The 17,972-nt window shown below is 35.3% G+C and overlaps 1 protein-coding gene across 22 annotated transcripts in view; it reads left to right on the top strand.

The window, feature by feature from the left end:
• Window positions 1-17,972, top strand: part of RIMS1 (regulating synaptic membrane exocytosis 1) — a 164,702-nt gene that overhangs the window by 78,132 nt on the left and 68,598 nt on the right. For 15 of the 22 annotated variants that reach the window (XM_077174811.1, XM_077174812.1, XM_077174821.1 and 12 more), the window contains 2 exons: window positions 715-786; window positions 5,680-5,792. In XM_077174811.1, the coding sequence (XP_077030926.1) occupies window positions 715-786; window positions 5,680-5,792 (185 nt within the window). Of the gene's footprint in view, window positions 1-714; window positions 787-5,679; window positions 5,793-11,249; window positions 11,280-12,531; window positions 12,654-17,726; window positions 17,812-17,972 lie in introns of those variants that run through there. The other 7 variants (XM_077174819.1, XM_077174827.1, XM_077174820.1 and 4 more) reach the window with 4 other exon arrangements.

The following is a 17,972-nucleotide window of genomic DNA, read 5'->3' on the forward strand; positions in this document are numbered from 1 at the left end:
TTGTCTGAGGTAATTAGTGCCTCATTATCCAAATGTCAGATGAATTCTGCAAAAGCTTTGTGTAGGAAAGGAGTGAAGGAGTGAAATAATTTCTAACTTATTTATATTGACTAGGAAGAAAATTGAATTTTTTTAATCTGTTTCTAAAAACTTTAAAAGGTAATAGAATGAGGTTTTTGTAAAAACAAGTTTTTATTAATATAGTGACAGCCTTTTAAAAATCTGATATCATGCAGTAGTTGTTTTACTTTTGAGATTTAGATTTAAAAGCAATTTTTAGATTGATTTAAACCTTCAAATAATATTTTCTGTTTCTTTCTGCAAGGTTTTTTTCCTGCTGTCTACTCTGAACTTGTTTCTCATGCTGTTAGAGATGCCTTACAGGGCTATGAGGAGTCATTGTTTCTAGTAAAATGCTGGCTGTGAAGTGCAAACGAGTTGCAGGCTCAGTCGGGATTGATGTTTTCTTCCCTGTTTTGGTACCTCGTGAGCTGCACACCATGAGCCTCAATCAAACCTAATTAATGCAATGTCTCTTAAACCTCGACTTCACCAGCCTGTTTATGATGATAGTTGTCACTTTCTCATCTGTCAACTGTTTCTTTTATTACCTTTATAATACATGAATAAATAATCTTCATATTTCTGTATTCTTTTTCTTCTTTGTTTATTTCTTTTCTTGTTTATTTCTTTTCTTGACATGTCATTTCGCAGGCAGTCCAGAAAAGTGGAAAGATATAGCAGCCAAAAACAAGCTAGGAAAGGCCCTGCAGCTGAAACAGAAAGGTAGGAGTGTTGATTGATGTGTAAGAATCTCTTATTATCAGTGTGACTCCAGATTTTGGAATATACCTCTAATACACCTTTTTGGGAACATCTGTGGCAGAAAGCTATGTTGCCATAATTTACAGTATTATATATTTTGTATCTGTATTATTATCACTTTGTTGCATACATGTGGAATTTTTCTGGCATTTTCCATCATTGCAGATAAGCTCAATGGCAAAGATTAGAAGTGCTTTTCTGCACTTGAACACTGATTCTTTTTCAAAAAACTCCTTATTTTACATTAACTTTGAGGATGAAAAACCACAATTGATTATATAAGTAGATAGACAGCTATAACAGATAAATAATTCAAAATGCCTCTGATTCAATCAATTTCACTTTAATATATAAAAATTTTAAGGTACACATTTAAATCTATAATTTCATAAAATTAATATAAAGACTGGAACTTTTTAAATTATTTTTTTTTCTGAATTTGTATTGTCATTATATCTTAACTTTGATATTACAGTAGTATGGAGTTACATGGTCAAAATCTTAAGAAAAAGTAGAAAAAATAGAGAAAATATAGATATAGAAAAAATAGAATAGAAATATATTATTAGAAAGATATTAACAAAATAGAACAGAAATAAATAGAAACAATAAAGATATATATGTAGAAAAAATAAAGATATATACTGAATAATGAATACATCTAGTTAAGTTTTAAACCCTGTATAGTGACTGAAATAAGAGCAGTGAGGACGGAGGAGATCCTGCCTTTGTCAGAAATTGATTAAAGTTATTTTGATTCACAGAGGTGGAATGTACAACTGTTTACATTGTGAGAGCTTTAAAACTCCCATGAACAACACAGACATCTTTATTTTTAATGAAAATGCACATTATGTAGCAAAACTTAACCACTTTTATTTTAGTTTTGCTGTTTCTAGTCCCAGATTATTGTTCCTAATCCAAAAGCAATGGCTACATTTTTCTTGAGTCAGATGGCTGTTGTCACAACAACCCAGGTGCTTTTCAATTTGAGTCAGAGAGATTACCTAAATGATGACTGAAATCCTTGCTATGATTGAATCAGAGACTTTTGTGCCATGGAGATTACTAAAACTTTTTTTTTCACTCTTTTTTCTGACTTCTGAAAACTAACTGGTGTCCAAAGGTTTTGGCTCTCAGTAATTCAGAAATGAACCCAGGGGACAAGAGCATAGGCAAACACAAATTGTACTGCTTCTTTGTACATCTCCATGGCACCTGTTGTAGGCTTCTCTTTCCATAAAATGATTCACTAGCATTAGATGTGAGACAAAAATGTTTCAATAAGTCTGAATTCTGTAGTTCAGTATTCCATCAGAGATGTAATATTGCACTAGTGACAGAAGGTTTTGATGACAGGCAATGAATTTTCCTGTCAAATATAACTTGAGACTATTTTTTCTTCAAATATTCATTTTTCTCTTACAATTGGGCTTTATTTTGCCATTTGCAAATCCTGTCTACTATTAGTTAAGCACATTACTGGAATAACTATCAGCATGCTGTCAGCTTCTCTAGAAGGCATTTCAACATACTATATAAAATTAAGTTTTCTGTGTAGTGTGATAGATTGGGAAATGTGCATAGAAGAGAGAAAAACAGCCTTTTGAAGATAGTTTATGAAGCCTAGAAGTTCTTCTAATTCAATGAGATAAGCCTTCTAGATAGGGTTCAGTGAACTGTTCTGAAGGAGTAAAAGTGATTGCACAAAAATAATTTTCTGTTCTTTTATGAAAGAGCAAAAATTTGTTAATCCCAATTGTAAAATGTTTTCTTTCAGCCCTAACCCTAGAATTACCAGATGTGACATTACCTGTCATATTTTAGGATACATACAGCCTTGGTCTGTATTTTCTGTATTTAGCATAGGCCACTATTCCAGGGGTCAGCTGGAGATTGGTGACCCTCGCTTATTCTTAGTTTTTCTTTATAGTTTCTTAGGTAGGAGCATGATACTGAGGCATCAGTCTGAAGGGAAAGAAATTTGAGTTTTCCTGTGTACTGGCAGAGCTGGAATCTGTGGGATTCCCCTGTAGGCCACTGCCAGCTGAATTAAGAGGTTTGCTGCTTGTAGTGTCTCCTTCCTCTGTGAGGAGCCAGGCAATACACATGTACATGCTCATTGCAGTCTCACTGCTCACCAGGTAGCATTTTTTTCCCCAAATTCCTCTTCTCTTTCTACTTCTTATATCACTTCTGTCTCATCTTCTCACTAGCTTTTGTCTTCCATACTTCTTCCGTGTTCCCCTTTGTCTCATTCTTCTGATCAGCCATTTGCAGGCTTCTTCCTGCAAGCAACAGATCAGTGGCAGCAAGTCCTTAATGCCATTCTAGTTATTCTTCAATTGCCTTTTGTCTCTCTTTTTATTAGCACACCAAGAGGCATGTTATTCTTGTTGTAATACCCCAGCTAATGAAAACCTTAAGCCTGATTTGTCTTCATTTGAGTTAAGCAGATCCTCTATCTTTTTCATGGAAGGCATGTCTATAAAAAGAGTGTTACTGGAGAAGGAGATAAGTTTCTGAGTTGCAGGTAAGTCCTGTCCTGTTCTGTAGTAGTGGGACAGACTTCTAGTTTTTCATTGGGCTCTCAGGTAAATTCCTGGATATTTAGCTTTTAAAAGGAAAAAAATCAGAACTAATAACATGATGACTTTGTTAGATGGAAGCATTTATCCATAGTAAAAGCAAACAATAACTTTCTGGCACAGAGTAAGGTCCATATTTACCTTATGGATGTTATGATATTTAGCCATCTGATAAATGCTTAAAACCTGGTTAAATGCAATAGTTGGCATGGATTGCTTTTGTAGTCAGCATGGAGAAACAGAAATTTTCAGAAGTCAGGTCATCTTTGTTATTGTAAGCCTCTTTCAGAATCAGGAAATTCAGTGTCTGCAAGAATATTTTGGTTATCACTAGGGCAAGCAAGGAGTTAGCTGAAGAAATGTTAGGATTTAAGGGAGGGAATACAAGCTCAAGCAATAGAATATTGTTTTATTTGCATTGTGACTGTTCTTCCACAGGGACTGTTACTGCTGAAATTCTTTTGAATCCAAACCTGTTTGTTGTCCTTTGTAGGCATCCTTGTGTTATTTCATATATAGGGGCTTTTTTGGGATTACTTCTTAGTGTATGATAGTCATATGAACCAGAAAGTTCCTTGGATACCTTGACTGTGTCTTGTGGGGAAGTTGTGCTGGATGTTGGAAGGGAAATTTCATAGGTGTCAGCATAAATTAAAAAAACAAACAAACAAAAATAAACAAACAAACAAAAACCAACACACCACCCCATAAGGAAATTATGGCACAAGAATTGAAATTTCTGGTATAATTTCTGATACAGTAGTACCATTCACAAAAGGCTGCCCTGATGGAAAGCCAAACAAGAGTGAAAACTCACAGTTAAAATATTTTGCCACTCTACAAACTTTGACTGCTTCAGGTTATCTTGTAGTTATGGATCTAGTAATAATTATGGTCTATTATACTAACATGATCAATCACTTTGCTGCATAATATTATTTATACTTTCATTAGAGTTTCTTTAGAACTATATTTCTGTTTTAGTACTTACAGGTACTTAAATAGATTTTGTATTTCAAATTGTAAGGAAAGTAAGGGAATCACAGGTGTGCTTCCATATTGTCCATTTTTAGGTCACTAACTGAAATGCAGTTAATATAAGGTGTGTTTCAGAAACAAATGCTTTTGTGGTAAACTCAGGTATTCATAGCCTATTCTGTGCTAGTCCTTTTGTTGTATGTGTTGTTAGCTTGTGTTATGCTGTGTTCACACAGCAAACTCTGATCTTACAGGCTGAGAGAAAGTCAGTTGATCTACCTAGTGAAAGCCAACAGTATTTTGAACTTGCACAAATGTGCTACTTCAAATTACAAGTGATCTACTTGCAAGTGGATAAACAGTGCTTATGCACTATAGTGAGTGTGACATTACTGTAACTGGCAAGGGCATTTCACAGTAAGCTCTCCTCAGCAATCTGCTGCTTCTCATATTTTTGTTTTACTTTCTTAAACATTTTCCCTATAGTTATTATAGCTGTCCATACTTACTTTAAATGTTAGGGTTCCAAAGGTATTTGATGCTTTACACTCTGAAACTGTATCTGTGAATAAGTAGCCAAAATGTTCTGAAATAGTTCTAGCTAGAATTCAGCCAAAGTGATTTAGGAGATATATTTATTCATATTTATTAGATATGAATATTAAAGGTCTCGTGCATGTTTTGCATGCACACACACCCTCCCTTATCCCACCCCAATACAAAGGTTAAAGGTCTTTTTCCTTCTTTGTGTTCTGGGGAAAAAACACACGCTGTCCTTTGGAAATAGATGCTTGCAGTCCAGTGGTCTTATGCAATTATTGCATGAGCATAATGGGAATATTACATTTAATAAAACATAAAAGTGGCATTTTATATTGCCCTTGTACCAGTGCAGGAGAATGTATAGAAATTTGGAGTAATAATCATAAGTGGTTCTTAAAAAACTGCCTTCCATTCACTGGTTCTTCAATATTACTTTATCAAAAGAAACCCCCAAAATGACAAAAACCATAAACCAGAGAAAACCCACAAATAAATAAATAAATTAAACAAATAAACAACCGAAAGGAAACAATTTTTCTATAGCTGAAGGTAGTTAGAAAATTAAATGTAAGACCTTATAAGTTGACTAGGTATCTAGACCTGAGTATGTGCATATGGCATGGACCAAATGCAAACTTTTTCAAACCCATCTTCAGTATCTGCAACTTAATTTGTGTTTAAAAATCAGAATATAAAATGTGTCTTCATTTGCCTTATTTTGCTTTCATTTAAATTTCATTTGCAGAGCACATCAACAAGGAAGTCCCACGCAGTCTCCTCCTGCAGACACCTCCTTCAGCAGTCGTAGGGGAAGACAGCTACCACAAGTTCCAGTAAGAAGTGGCAGTATAGAGCAAGGTATCAAATAATGAGCTTGTGATAGCTCAAACTCTTTGATTCCTTACCTTTCTTTACTTTAAGTCTTCTTGCATAACTGTATGTCCAATGCTATAATTCTACCAGTAAAGCAATAGAAGACAATGAAAGCACCTTTGCAGTTTGGGAAATCCAGTGAAGTTTGACTGGTGGGTTATTGCATGTGGTTTAATTGCCTTACTTTTCTAGTACCCTTTCATGTTTAAATCTTCTATTTGAGTCATGGTAGTTGCCAACATGTCTACTATGTTACCAGCAAAAAAAACCCCAAAACCAAAAACAAATACCATCAGAAAACTGGGCCAAGGTTTTTTGACAGTCTTACTCATTTCTTATTTTGTGATTTATATTTATTGTTGTGCATTATTAACACAGATTAATAATAAATGTCACAGATCTATTTTTCTTCTGGAGTTCATAGTTCAGTGAATAAAGAATGAAAATAATTACCATGGGAAATGTGAGAGCACAGGTCACCAGTCTTTTCTTGCTTAAGAATAAACTGATCAGGCAAAGAGTGCTACTTTTTTCTGAAAGAGACAATGTAGACCCGATGATTGTGGAAGAAGTTTCTTACTAAGATCAAATAAGGTTGTACATTGTTGTTTCCTTTTCTAGCAACATACTACACACAGGGAATGAGCTGTTATGATGAAATGAAGTGGCACAATGGAAAAAATGTGTACATTCATGTTTTCTTCTGTGTTTAAAAAATCCTGTTTTCTCATTGACTACAAGCAACAACTGAGATTGCCACATACTAGAACATTTTCTTCTTTGTGGAAATTAAAGAAATGCTTATAAATGATGAAATATTTTAATGCATTGCAGAACTGTCAGCAGATCATATTCTTGAACAGATAAAGTTGCTGACCATGACCACTTTATCATGGCAGATTACCAATGAGGTTTTCTTGTATGATGGCTTGCATTAATCTGCAATTAGTTCGCATTAATGTTAAGGCTTTGAGCTGTGATGGCATACAACCCCCTGAATTAGCATATATAAAATGTACTCTTATTTTATAAACGTGTTTATTTTGAATGATTAATATACTGATATAAGTGACTTTTATTAACTTTAAACTTCCTATTCAGGTCTTCTCATTTTGTAGTGACTCTAGTACTGTCTGAATTATAAACTACATTCAGAGTTTCTATTTCTGCATATTAGCACGTTGGGAGCTTTATAGGAAAATGTAATAAGTAATGAATTTCAACTTTCTTCAATATTTCTACTTCAATTTCAGAACTTGGTACAATGTATAATGATGAATTAGCTTTTAATTTAATTTTAATTTGGCTTTCCTTTGCATATTCATATATCATCTTTCTACTGGTCTTGGTAACTGATGTGTGAGAGTAAAACACCAGTTTATGTTTTGTTGAAGACAAATGAATGTAGACCTTTCCATGAAAATGAGTAGAAATGGGATGTGTACATAAGAGAAAAGAAAAAATGAAAGTTGAGCAGAAGGCCAAAACTACTCTGGGTTTATAAAGTTGTTGATACCGTGAACACTTGTAAAGTAATGCAGTTTCAGTGAACTCCTGTTTACACTTGTGCTTACTGTGCTCGCGCCTTTCACGTGAAACGGGCAGGTGAGATGCGCCGTGCTTTGGTGTTGTTACAAATCGTGCTACCTGTTACTGGGGCTGTTTCACAGCACATGGAATGAGTGCTTAAAGACATTTCCTTCTCTGCACAGTACTTGGGTTTCGTCTGCATGACTGACTTTGCTTCTGAAAGGGAGCTTTTCTTATTTTACCCATGTTTAATGCTCTGTTCAGGCTCAGAACGTGTTTGCAGAGGAGTACTAAGTTGAATAGTTTTTATAATATGTGTTTAAAAAATGGTGTCAGTATCTGTTGAAGTACATATACTAGTATATCTAACTTAATGCTACTGTAAAAAATTAAATTCACTAAGGCCATAAGACCACAGTACTTGCTCTGATTTTCAGTACCAGATTTTAATATTAGTTTCACCTCTATAATCCCTGATGAATGAGTACCAGAGTCAAACCAGAAGCGATCTGACCTTAATGTAGTATTGAACCCAAAACATATGGAGGTCTGTAAAAGATTTGCATTAACTGTGCTTGGAACTGGTGTGTGTCCTTATTGGTTTAAATTCACAGTCACCGTAGATATAGATCATGTCAAAACCTAGTGCAATATCCTTGGAAATATTTCAAAATGCATTTTCTTTCTATATTTTGATGGTCATCTTGACGTCATGCATCAAGGAAAACCAGTGTGATATGCCATAAAGTATCATTTTTATAGTAAAGTACTTCTTTGCATTCCATAAGAATCCTATTGTTTTATGAGGGTCAAATACTCATCTAAATATATAGATATGTGCATTTAAGTCTGTTACACAAGGCATAGTGATTGCTACAAAAAAATTACATATTTGTATATCAAGAATGGTCTTCTTATTTGCTGTCTTGAACATTCAGAAGACATAGAAGAATCCAGTGAAGTAATTTTATTGCTCTTTAACGTCCTCCTTATGGAACAAATGAGATTTAATGAAGGAGTGACAGACTAGTAGCAGTTTTCATGTGGAGAAATAGAGTGATATTATAAGTATTAATCTCTAATCTTTAGCTACCAATTGTAAGCGATCATATCCATGCTAATAAGGCTTGGCTGACGTATTTCAGACATTCCGTTTTGTTGTCAAGTTTAGAACTAAGCAAAAGCTTGTTTCTTTGTCTTTACAAATGATGTTGTCTCAGTTGCTACTCTGGTTGGAGGTCTGAGAATAATAAAAATTCAACTTACAAGAAACCAAGGTAGTTTTCCAAGATCCTGAACAATTCACATACTTTCTTAAAAAACAAACCAAACCCACGGAAGTAGTTGTTACAGAGAAGACCAAAGTAGTGGTCCTTATTCAATTACAGAAATAGAGTTGATAGGACACTACTGATCAGGAATGGAGAAACAAACTTAAATGTAGAGGAAAAGATCAAGTTTAAGGATTAAAACCTTTAAACAGTGTTATAATTCACACTGGAAAAAAAAGAGAAAAAATGGCAGTCTTGGTGATTATGTTCTGAAGGGGAGAGCAGCTTTGTGTAGCTTTAGAGTGGAGGTGAGGCAATAGTTATATTATATTTGAGAAAATACTAACTAAGTAATAGCAACTCGAGGGCATGCAGGTTTTAAAAAGTGGATGCAGTTAAGACTGTAGGCTTCTGTAATTTTTAGGCAATGTGATTTTTATTTTTATTACAGTCATATTCAAGGACGATGTAGTTATATTTATTTCCTTTGCAACCCTCTCAGCAGTATTTATTAGAACACAAGACTGGGATGCTGTTGTATTGAAAGGTCTTGAGATGTTTGAATATTGAAAATTAGTCCTGTATAGGTGTGTCTGTGTGTGTTTTCAAGGCATCACAATTTAATAGTAATTTCCCTAACTTATGCTACTAAAGAAGTGGTTTTGATTTTTCTTGTATTAATGGATGATTTTATAAGAGGACCTAATCCTATGAAGATGTTTTGGCTCAGTGACTAAAGCAGTGAAATTCTAAGCCATGGTAAGGACAATGGTGTATTCTCAATATGTCATTCTGTGCTGGGCTGTAAGAGATTTGCATCACTGTATTTTTATTTGCATCATGTTTGAGTGGAGCTGTGCAATAGTTAAGAGGGATGGGGATTCTGCGTTGACTTTGCCTTTTAGCTGTTTCTATAACAACTTTGTGGTGTAGTTGCATGGTTTTAAAATTATACTTTCATATAAAGGGTACATCTGTGGTCTTTACTCAGTCGTCCTCTGTCCCTGCAGCTATCAAACATCACAGGAATTCTTGCTTGAATATGACTGAGGGTGGGTTTCTGTACTTTTGCATAATGGTTGATCATTGTATTGATCAAGGAAGTGAATATACCATCAGATAGTAGGGATTATATTATCACTCTGTCAAGTAAATAACAAAGGAAAAAAACACTGTTGAAATTCATGGACCAGCAATATAAATATGCAATGGCTGTGGTATAGCAACAATCTTTCAGGGGTAATTTGTGAAAAACAGGTCTTGTTTCTTCTATCTGCCTTCTATTTGGGTCTTCTTTGGGTTTCTTTTTCATAGCTTTGACAACATAATTTCCTATTTCAGAAGTCACATAATGAGAGTAAGGTTTGTGATAACAGCAGTCTGTTTCCACATAAAGAGCATCTCTAAACCTGACTGGAGCAGTGGGGTTGTGTGTCTCCAGTGGCAAATGGCTGCAGCAGTAGGGCTCACGTGGTGACACCGAGCAAAGCAAACGTGCATCCAGCATTAGGTGTTGCTGTACCTTAGCTCATGTTGGAAAAAGCTGTGTGCAGCACTTGTATGGAAGGTGAAGTGCATGTGTGTGTATGTGTGCTGCTGTTACATCAGGGAAAACTACATGAAGATTCTGCTGGAACTGAATGGGGATTATGTGTATAAATTTCATGTGTGTGATATTTGTACAATGGTGACATCACAGAGGAACAAAGTGTTTTGATGTCCAATATTTTTTCTTTTAACAAACAAGAATCGGAATTTAGTACAGAAAATCAGTATGTTGTCAAATAATGCATTGAGTTGCAAGTATCTTTTTATATTTAACCAATTTAAGATCCCAAAAGAAAAAGAAGTGCTAGTGAAAACAGTTCTGTGTTTGTGTACTTGATCATTGAAATGTCGTTGCAGTGAGAGTATGGTTGTGGTAATGGTAAAAGATTAAACCTTTTCAGTCAAAAAATTTTTCAAATCTATCAGTATAATAATTGAGTGGCAGAAGAAAAAGAATAAGTCCTTTCAGTTTTAGATATCAGCCTATCAGTGTTGTTTGTTTTGTCTCCATATTTCTGGTTTTATTTTTAAATTATTAGGTGGCACTGCATATTTTGAGGCAGCTTGTGGAATCTTTACTCATAATGGAGAGTATTTTTCTCACACTGTTAACTTTCATAAATGAGTTCAAGCCTCATAATCTTTTATGTTTTCCTTAAAAATGGATTTTTAATAGTCTGCTGGTTATTGAGTATTATAGATTTCAGTTAATAGAAAATAAATTTGTAACACTCATTATTGCAGAAGAGGCTTCAAATAGTGCTGTGTGGTTCAGAAGTAAGAGTGATATTTAAAACAATGTTTTATGTCCTTCATAAATTTGGGTATGATGATACTTCTCTAGCAGAATACTTAAAGATTCCACAATCTGGTTCTCTGTAACATCATTGTTCCTGTTAATTTTAAAGAAAAAGTCATAGGCTTTATTATTTGTCATGGTTTATCACTTTAATTTTCTACATTACTTTTACATCTGCTGGAGTACTGACTACTGTACATGCCATTGTCACATGTAACACATTTCTTTATCTAACTTTAAATTTGCTGATTTCTTTTTCTGTTTCCATCATTCCGTGCATTTAATTCATTGAAGAGCAAGAGAATTTTAACTCTCCCACAAAAGGTAAATATTTATGTAATTTTTTACAAATGTTTGGCAGCTGTTGATACTGGCTTTTCCTTCATTATACTCCATGTCAGTGCATAGGTTTTAGTTAACAGTGTTGACATACAAAAAGGTTGTTTCTCAAATATCTCTGTGCTATCTGATGCCCTCTTTAGAATCTGACAATGGTTTCTCTCATCTCTCATGATTTCTCATGTGCCTATTGAAATGCAATGTACTGGATTTAACAGAGGTAATCATGATATTTTACAGAATATGGTTCAGAAGGTATTTGATTGAGTTAATGTTCACACAAAGACTTAAGATTTTTCCTAAAGTGTTCTTGAGTTCTGCACAGCACATGCTTCTAGAGATGCAGCCATGGTCCTTGGCAGCAGGATGTTTCCTAGGTGTGGGCTTAGGAATAGTTAAAGGTGAAACTATAGTTTCTTTAACTGTAGTTAACTATAGTTAAAGGTCAGAAACTATTTTTTTCATGCCGAGACATTCTGAAGAATGAGCTGTGTTCTATTTGCATGTCAGTCTCATGTCACAAAGTTACTCCCATTGTGGGGCAGGTTTTAGGGGCAGACATACAATGCTCACCTCTATGAATTCATGCCTGTGCTAATACCAGAGAATCAGTGAGCTCAAACAGCAGCTATCTAAAGCTGCCCCACAAAATGGAAACTGTAGTCTGTTACGTCTCTGTCAAAGCCACATTGCAGAAAAGTCCTATTTTTTCCCTTTTAGCTGAAAGTAGAAATTACTTCAAAATGCAAATGAAGCTTGTAGAGAAAATTTTTTTAAAAACTTACCCCTCCCTTTTAATGTTAAAATCAAAATACTGTGCTACATAAATATTACTAGCACTGATTAACCTTTTCTAACCTTTATTCCTGAGTCCTGCTCATCTTGGGAAATTCTGGTATGAATACAGGCTTGGGTGGGTCACAGCCAAACTGTGAGTTGAACTTGAATCAAAGTATTTCCTGCAACTACTTTACTTTCTGAAGGGATGGATGCTTAGGTAAAAACAAAGCAACCTCTCCACTAGGTAGGAACTCCAACACCCACGTCAAACATACAGAAGTATGTTTTCATGATAATGTTAAAAAGAGATGAAAAAGAAATATGTAACTTAGGTGTTAGCAATTATATGTTATTTTTGCAGTGTTTAGAATATACTATGAAATGACTTAAGGAAGTTCTAACAGTGGTTGATTTTGCAAATTATTTCTGTCTCAGTATTTATATTTCTCTCAAACAGGACAATACAAATCAATCTTACCTGTTTGTTGATTATGCCTCTGTCAAGATTTGGGCTGCAGTGGATATTTTTTTGTTTAAAGCAATGGACTTTGTGCAGACAAACTAGACTGTCTCTAACAGGTTTGTAAAAGAGCTTGTTTCCACAAGATTTGGATGGATCTGCCTCAATATTTGGGCATGTGTAGAAGGTGGTGGGATATTTACATGCACAGATTCCTCTGGCTCAAGGGAGCTGATGGCAGATGAAACCCAGGGGCTAAAAAGGGCTGGGCAAAAGAAGAGCAGCCAGAAGAGTGAAGTCCCAGCAGATCTGGGGGACCATAAATATCTTAATTTGAGCTGATTTACACTAGTAGCTCACTGTAACTTCTTACAAGAGGTAATAAGATTAGATAGTAGGTGAGTTAGAGATGAGGATGGGGGAGTTACAGGATTTTTTATGAAAGGAGACATAAATGTGAGGGAGAGTATATACTACAGAAGTGAACAATACTGACCATATGAGTCTGCAACAAACATCTGTTCCATCAATGGAAAAGGTTGCAATAAAGTCTTCAGCAGATTATGAAAATGCTGGGGGTTTTTTGCTGCCAAAATCAGTGGTTTGTTGTTTTGTAGGTTTTTTTTTTCTTCCCTAATTTTAAGAGGTCTGTGTTTGTTTCCTTGTTGTTTCCTTTTACATAGAAGCTTCTCTGTGGATCATCCCTGAAGCTCTTTGAGAAAGAACTGAATGTTGCATCATCCAGTTCAGGTTTCTGTATCTTCCTTCTGGAGTGAGTTGTTAATATCAAGATGGCCACCATGCCTCCGTGTGTACTGAGAGATCCAAGCTCATCTCCCAGCTTGGAAATCTGATTATGTCCCTTGGTTGTGCCTTAATTATCACTGGGAGGAGGTCCAGAGAACTGTTAGCTCCCATGGAGAGGAAATCCATGCATACAACCTTGAAGTAGCTACTGTAGGTTCTGGTCAGGTAGAGCAGGGTTCAGAACTCTCTCCCTCACTATCTGCATGTTGCCATTATTTTTTGAAGTTGTTTATTCAAAGAAGTCATAGCAAGTTCTTCATCTTGGCAACAAATTGATTTTTTGGTTTTACTTACCTTATATTTCAGAACATTTATCTGCTTGTGATTTTGTGTGCTTTTTAAATTTTCTGGTAGAGTTTGCTGTGAATTTTAAAGCCATGAAACCTATTGCAAGGATATTTTGTGTGTGCATACTGCAAAACTCATCCTGCAGGATCAACAGAAATGAAATAGAGACACTGTATTATTTCTGAAATGGATCATCCTGGTCCAACACCAGTGAGACTTTTCTGTCCCACACAGCCACCTCTGCACTAGAGGACTCTCCCATCCAAATCTTGTTGCTGCTTTATTTCCTTGTCTTTGTTATGGACATGAGTTCTGCCTAGTTTCTTCCTCAGCTGCCACTTCTCAAACGAGATTCTTTTTTTTATTATTGCACATATAATTCCTCAAACCAGATAGTTTTTTCCCCCTGATTCCCATCCACAGAACATCTAGTTTGCTCAAACAGATTAATTTCCTAGCTTTTGCTGTGTAGAAAGGCTGTGTATATGCTTCTTGATGGCACTAAAGCTGTAGCTGTTTGTCACTGTTCAACCTTTCCTCCTAATAGGAAGATTGAAATTGAAGAATAGGTCGGACCTCTCCTGTCTTCTGGAATAAGTGCAGTTCTCTGTTCCCCTTCCTGAACCTTTTGATTTTGCCCCAGAAGCATTGATTATAAGTTTAGGAGATAAATTTTAACTTCAACTTACTTTTCAGTTCCTTGTTATGTAAGAAATCTTTGTGTCATTTTAGACTTCTAGACCTTTTCTCCTAAAGTTTGCATCATAAAGAATGGATGTGTGATACATTCTGGAGAGAGTTGCAGCTATCTGAAATCTTGATGCCAATTTCTTTGTTATGTAGCTTCCTCTGACATTTAATAGTGCATGTAAGATTTGGAGTTTTTCCAAGTCATACTGTTTGCCTGCACCTCCTCTTTCTGCCTTGACCATCTTGAACAGAAATATTAAGTGCCTCAAGAGAAAAGGCTGCCTTTTTTGCAGACTTCATCATTACAGAAAATGGTATGGCCAGTGCTAAGACATCCATAGGTTTTCTACCAGCTAGAAAAGCACAGTATGGCTACCAGTTTGAATCACAGACCATGTAATGTCACCAGTCATTCTGGCATTAAGCCCATGCTTAGCTTTGAGCAAGAATGTTCTTATAGAAAGGTATTTTCACTTAATGAGTACAAGGGATGGAAATTTGTTCCTGGGCTTAATCACTTGACTTTTATCTTTTAAACATATATCTTATTACTTATCTGATTTACCTACCCTTTTTGAAATGTATGACGGGATTCTTATTAGATGTTATTTATTGACAAAATACACTGTTTTCCAAAATTTTCAGAATGTAGAGTCTCTTTGATGAATGTTGCAATATGAGAGAGGTGGATATGCAAAGAGTTAGAGCTCAAGAATAAAAAAAACTAGAACTAGAAAGGCAGCTACAGCATCTTTGCTGTTTCTTGCTAGTTCATTATTGCTGCCTGTTCTACAATCCTTATTTAAACGAACCCACAAAAGTTTCATACATTATGCTGTTAGCCTAATAGATGGGTGTTTAAGGCATCATGTCATTTGGGAATTATGCATCTAGCATGGAGCTTAAACCCTGTATTAAACCTTAAAAGGAGAACTTTAGACCTTAAAATTACTTCTGTTTCCTTTGTACTGGCCACTGCTATTAGTGCTGCTTTTGTAGCTCTCAGTGATTTTCATAGGATAGGTCTATTGTTGATGCTAATGCAAGTTTAATTCCTTATAAAGTCATATTACTTGAATTGTTAGATTCATAATCTCTGGATAACAGAAATATGCCATATGACACATCTGTCTAGAAAGGTTTTATTAAAGAAAAAAGGAAAACTTTATCTGCCCTACTTCATCTGATATATTAGTACAGTACATTGATTATTGTGTTATTTTGTACATAATTGAAAATATAGCATATATTCTGAGCATTTAGGATTCTAGCCAGTTCTAACTTCTCCTTCAGTTGAACATCATTTAGGGGTTGAAACGTGCCCATAGCAGTTTTCTGAGGATAGTAATAAAGATGAGGGCTGTCAGCTAGTTAGTGGCACCAGATGTAACTCTGTAAATCTTAACATAATAGTCAAATATTTAAAGGAATGTCACTAGCACATAAAACCTTAGTAAACAGGTAAAGTCTTAGAAAAATTAAGTGGCTATCTTCTTTAAGAAAAAACAACTCTTAGTCTGTCCTAATTTTCTTTGAGGGTAGATTGCAGGCTGAAAATAAGATCTGTAGCTATTTTCTTTAGTTTATTCCATGCCTCTTTCAAGTAGTGTCCTACAGAATTGCATATTGTAGGCTACCCCCAGTTTTATTGCTGAGTATGATGCTATACAGTATGGAATGGTCCCTCTGGTCACTTGGGGTCACCTGTCCCACCTTTTTCTTCTCACAGCCTACTTGGGGCAGGGGGAAGCCAGGACAGGGCAGGGGGCTGCAGCATGAGGAACAGAGAAGGCCTCGGTGCTGTACAGGCACTGCTCAGCAATTGCTAAAACACTGATGTGTTATCAGCACTAAGTCACAACTAGAAGAACAGGCAGCTGTGAAGAAAACTGCCTCCATCCCAGCCAGACCCAGTACACCTGGCATTACAGGAGTCAGACGGGTTTTTAAATAGATTAATGGAATTGAAATATTACATTTTGATTCCATTCATATGTGTGTCTTTTCTCTCCTGCATGGCTTGATTGTTTATGTAAATCATTGTTGCTAACCTTCGTGTGGTTTATTAGTAGTAAGCTTTGACTATAAGGTTGCACCCTTTATTTAAGTAGTCTGATCAATGAGTTCTCTCAATTACTTTTACACTGATTGATCTCATGTCTGAATTATCAGCCCTTGAAGAGATGAGAGTTACAGCTCTTTGAAGTGTGACTTCTGACACCAGAGAATAACACATTGACACAACTGATATTGATGGTAGTTTTACGACTATTTTGAGACACTTAGGGTAAATCTTAATTTTTTAATTCCAGAGCCACTATAGAGTTTAAAGGTCTTGGGATTACAGTGCTTTGATCTGTAAATTACTGTGTAGTTCTACCTCTCAAGACCTCCACGAAAAGCACTCTGTAAATAGTGATGTCCTTAAACAAAGTAGATCCATATTTTTCTAATAGACAGGCTAAGTACTTTTTATGTCAAGTTTTTGTTACCTGTGGTAACCAGCCCTGTTCCAGGAAAGCAATGTGATCATATGGTGTTGTTACCTATGGTTGTTACAGTTTTGCTAATGTGCTTTTGCTCCTGTGTTAGACTTTTTTCTGCTTCTCATGATGAACATGTAAAGGTTTTCCCAAGCCACTGGTCAGGCAGATAAAATTTTCCATCACACAACTGAGCTACACTCAGATGAGCTATGCTCAGATGTGCATTGTAAATAAAGCTGGAAGGAACACAGTTGGATTTTCTAGAGTAGTTTCATGCAACTGCATGCTTAGAAATAAAATCACAGCTAATTGGTGCTAAATTGCATTATATTTCATGCACAAAATCAAATTTTTCCATTGGAGAATTACATTTACTTCACAGTGCTCATTAATTGTTCTCACATTCTTTGATATAGTAATATATATACATATAAAGAAAAACCAGAGCATAAATGTATTAAGCTTAAGGATTTAAACATAATAAAAATCAAGAATTACACAATTAAGGTTGAATATTTACTCAGTCTTGACTGAAGTAATAACCTCTGAAGTATCATGAAATTACATAACAGAATATTCTTTCCCAGGTATCATAGGTAATACAGGGTAACAAACCATATATATTACTTAGTATAACCTACAGTTGACAGGCTAAAGGACCTAAAATTCACACAAATAAAAGGTTATGTTTAGAGTAACTCTAATCTGTGCACCATACACATGTAGGGCTAAATTTTTAAAGGGGTCTCATTTTTCCCTCTGATTTCATATCCTCAGTCTATTTCATGCACGTATGATAGGATTAAGATACCAATTTTTTTTTACTTCAGTCCCTAATTGATCTATCTTAATCCTTTCATATCTGTCCTTAACATAAGAGGCCATCTTTAAAAATTTCACCTAAAGTGCTCAATTTTGCCTTCAGATACCTCCATGCAACTTCCATTGAAGTAATTGGAGCTGTGCCTGCATATCTGATGGTGGAACTGGACTCATTGCAATTAAGGTACACATTTACTGGCATAATTAGTCATCTGGAATAATTGCTGGGCCCAGTGTGACATTCTGCATGTGCAGAATTTGCTAGATTGGACTCTGCATTATGGGAGACTGAAGATAATGATAACTTTATTTCATGCCTTAGATTTGTAATTGTAGCAGAATTTT

This window comes from Agelaius phoeniceus, chromosome 3 (assembly GCF_051311805.1).
Source record: "Agelaius phoeniceus isolate bAgePho1 chromosome 3, bAgePho1.hap1, whole genome shotgun sequence".
NCBI lineage: Eukaryota > Metazoa > Chordata > Aves > Passeriformes > Icteridae > Agelaius > Agelaius phoeniceus.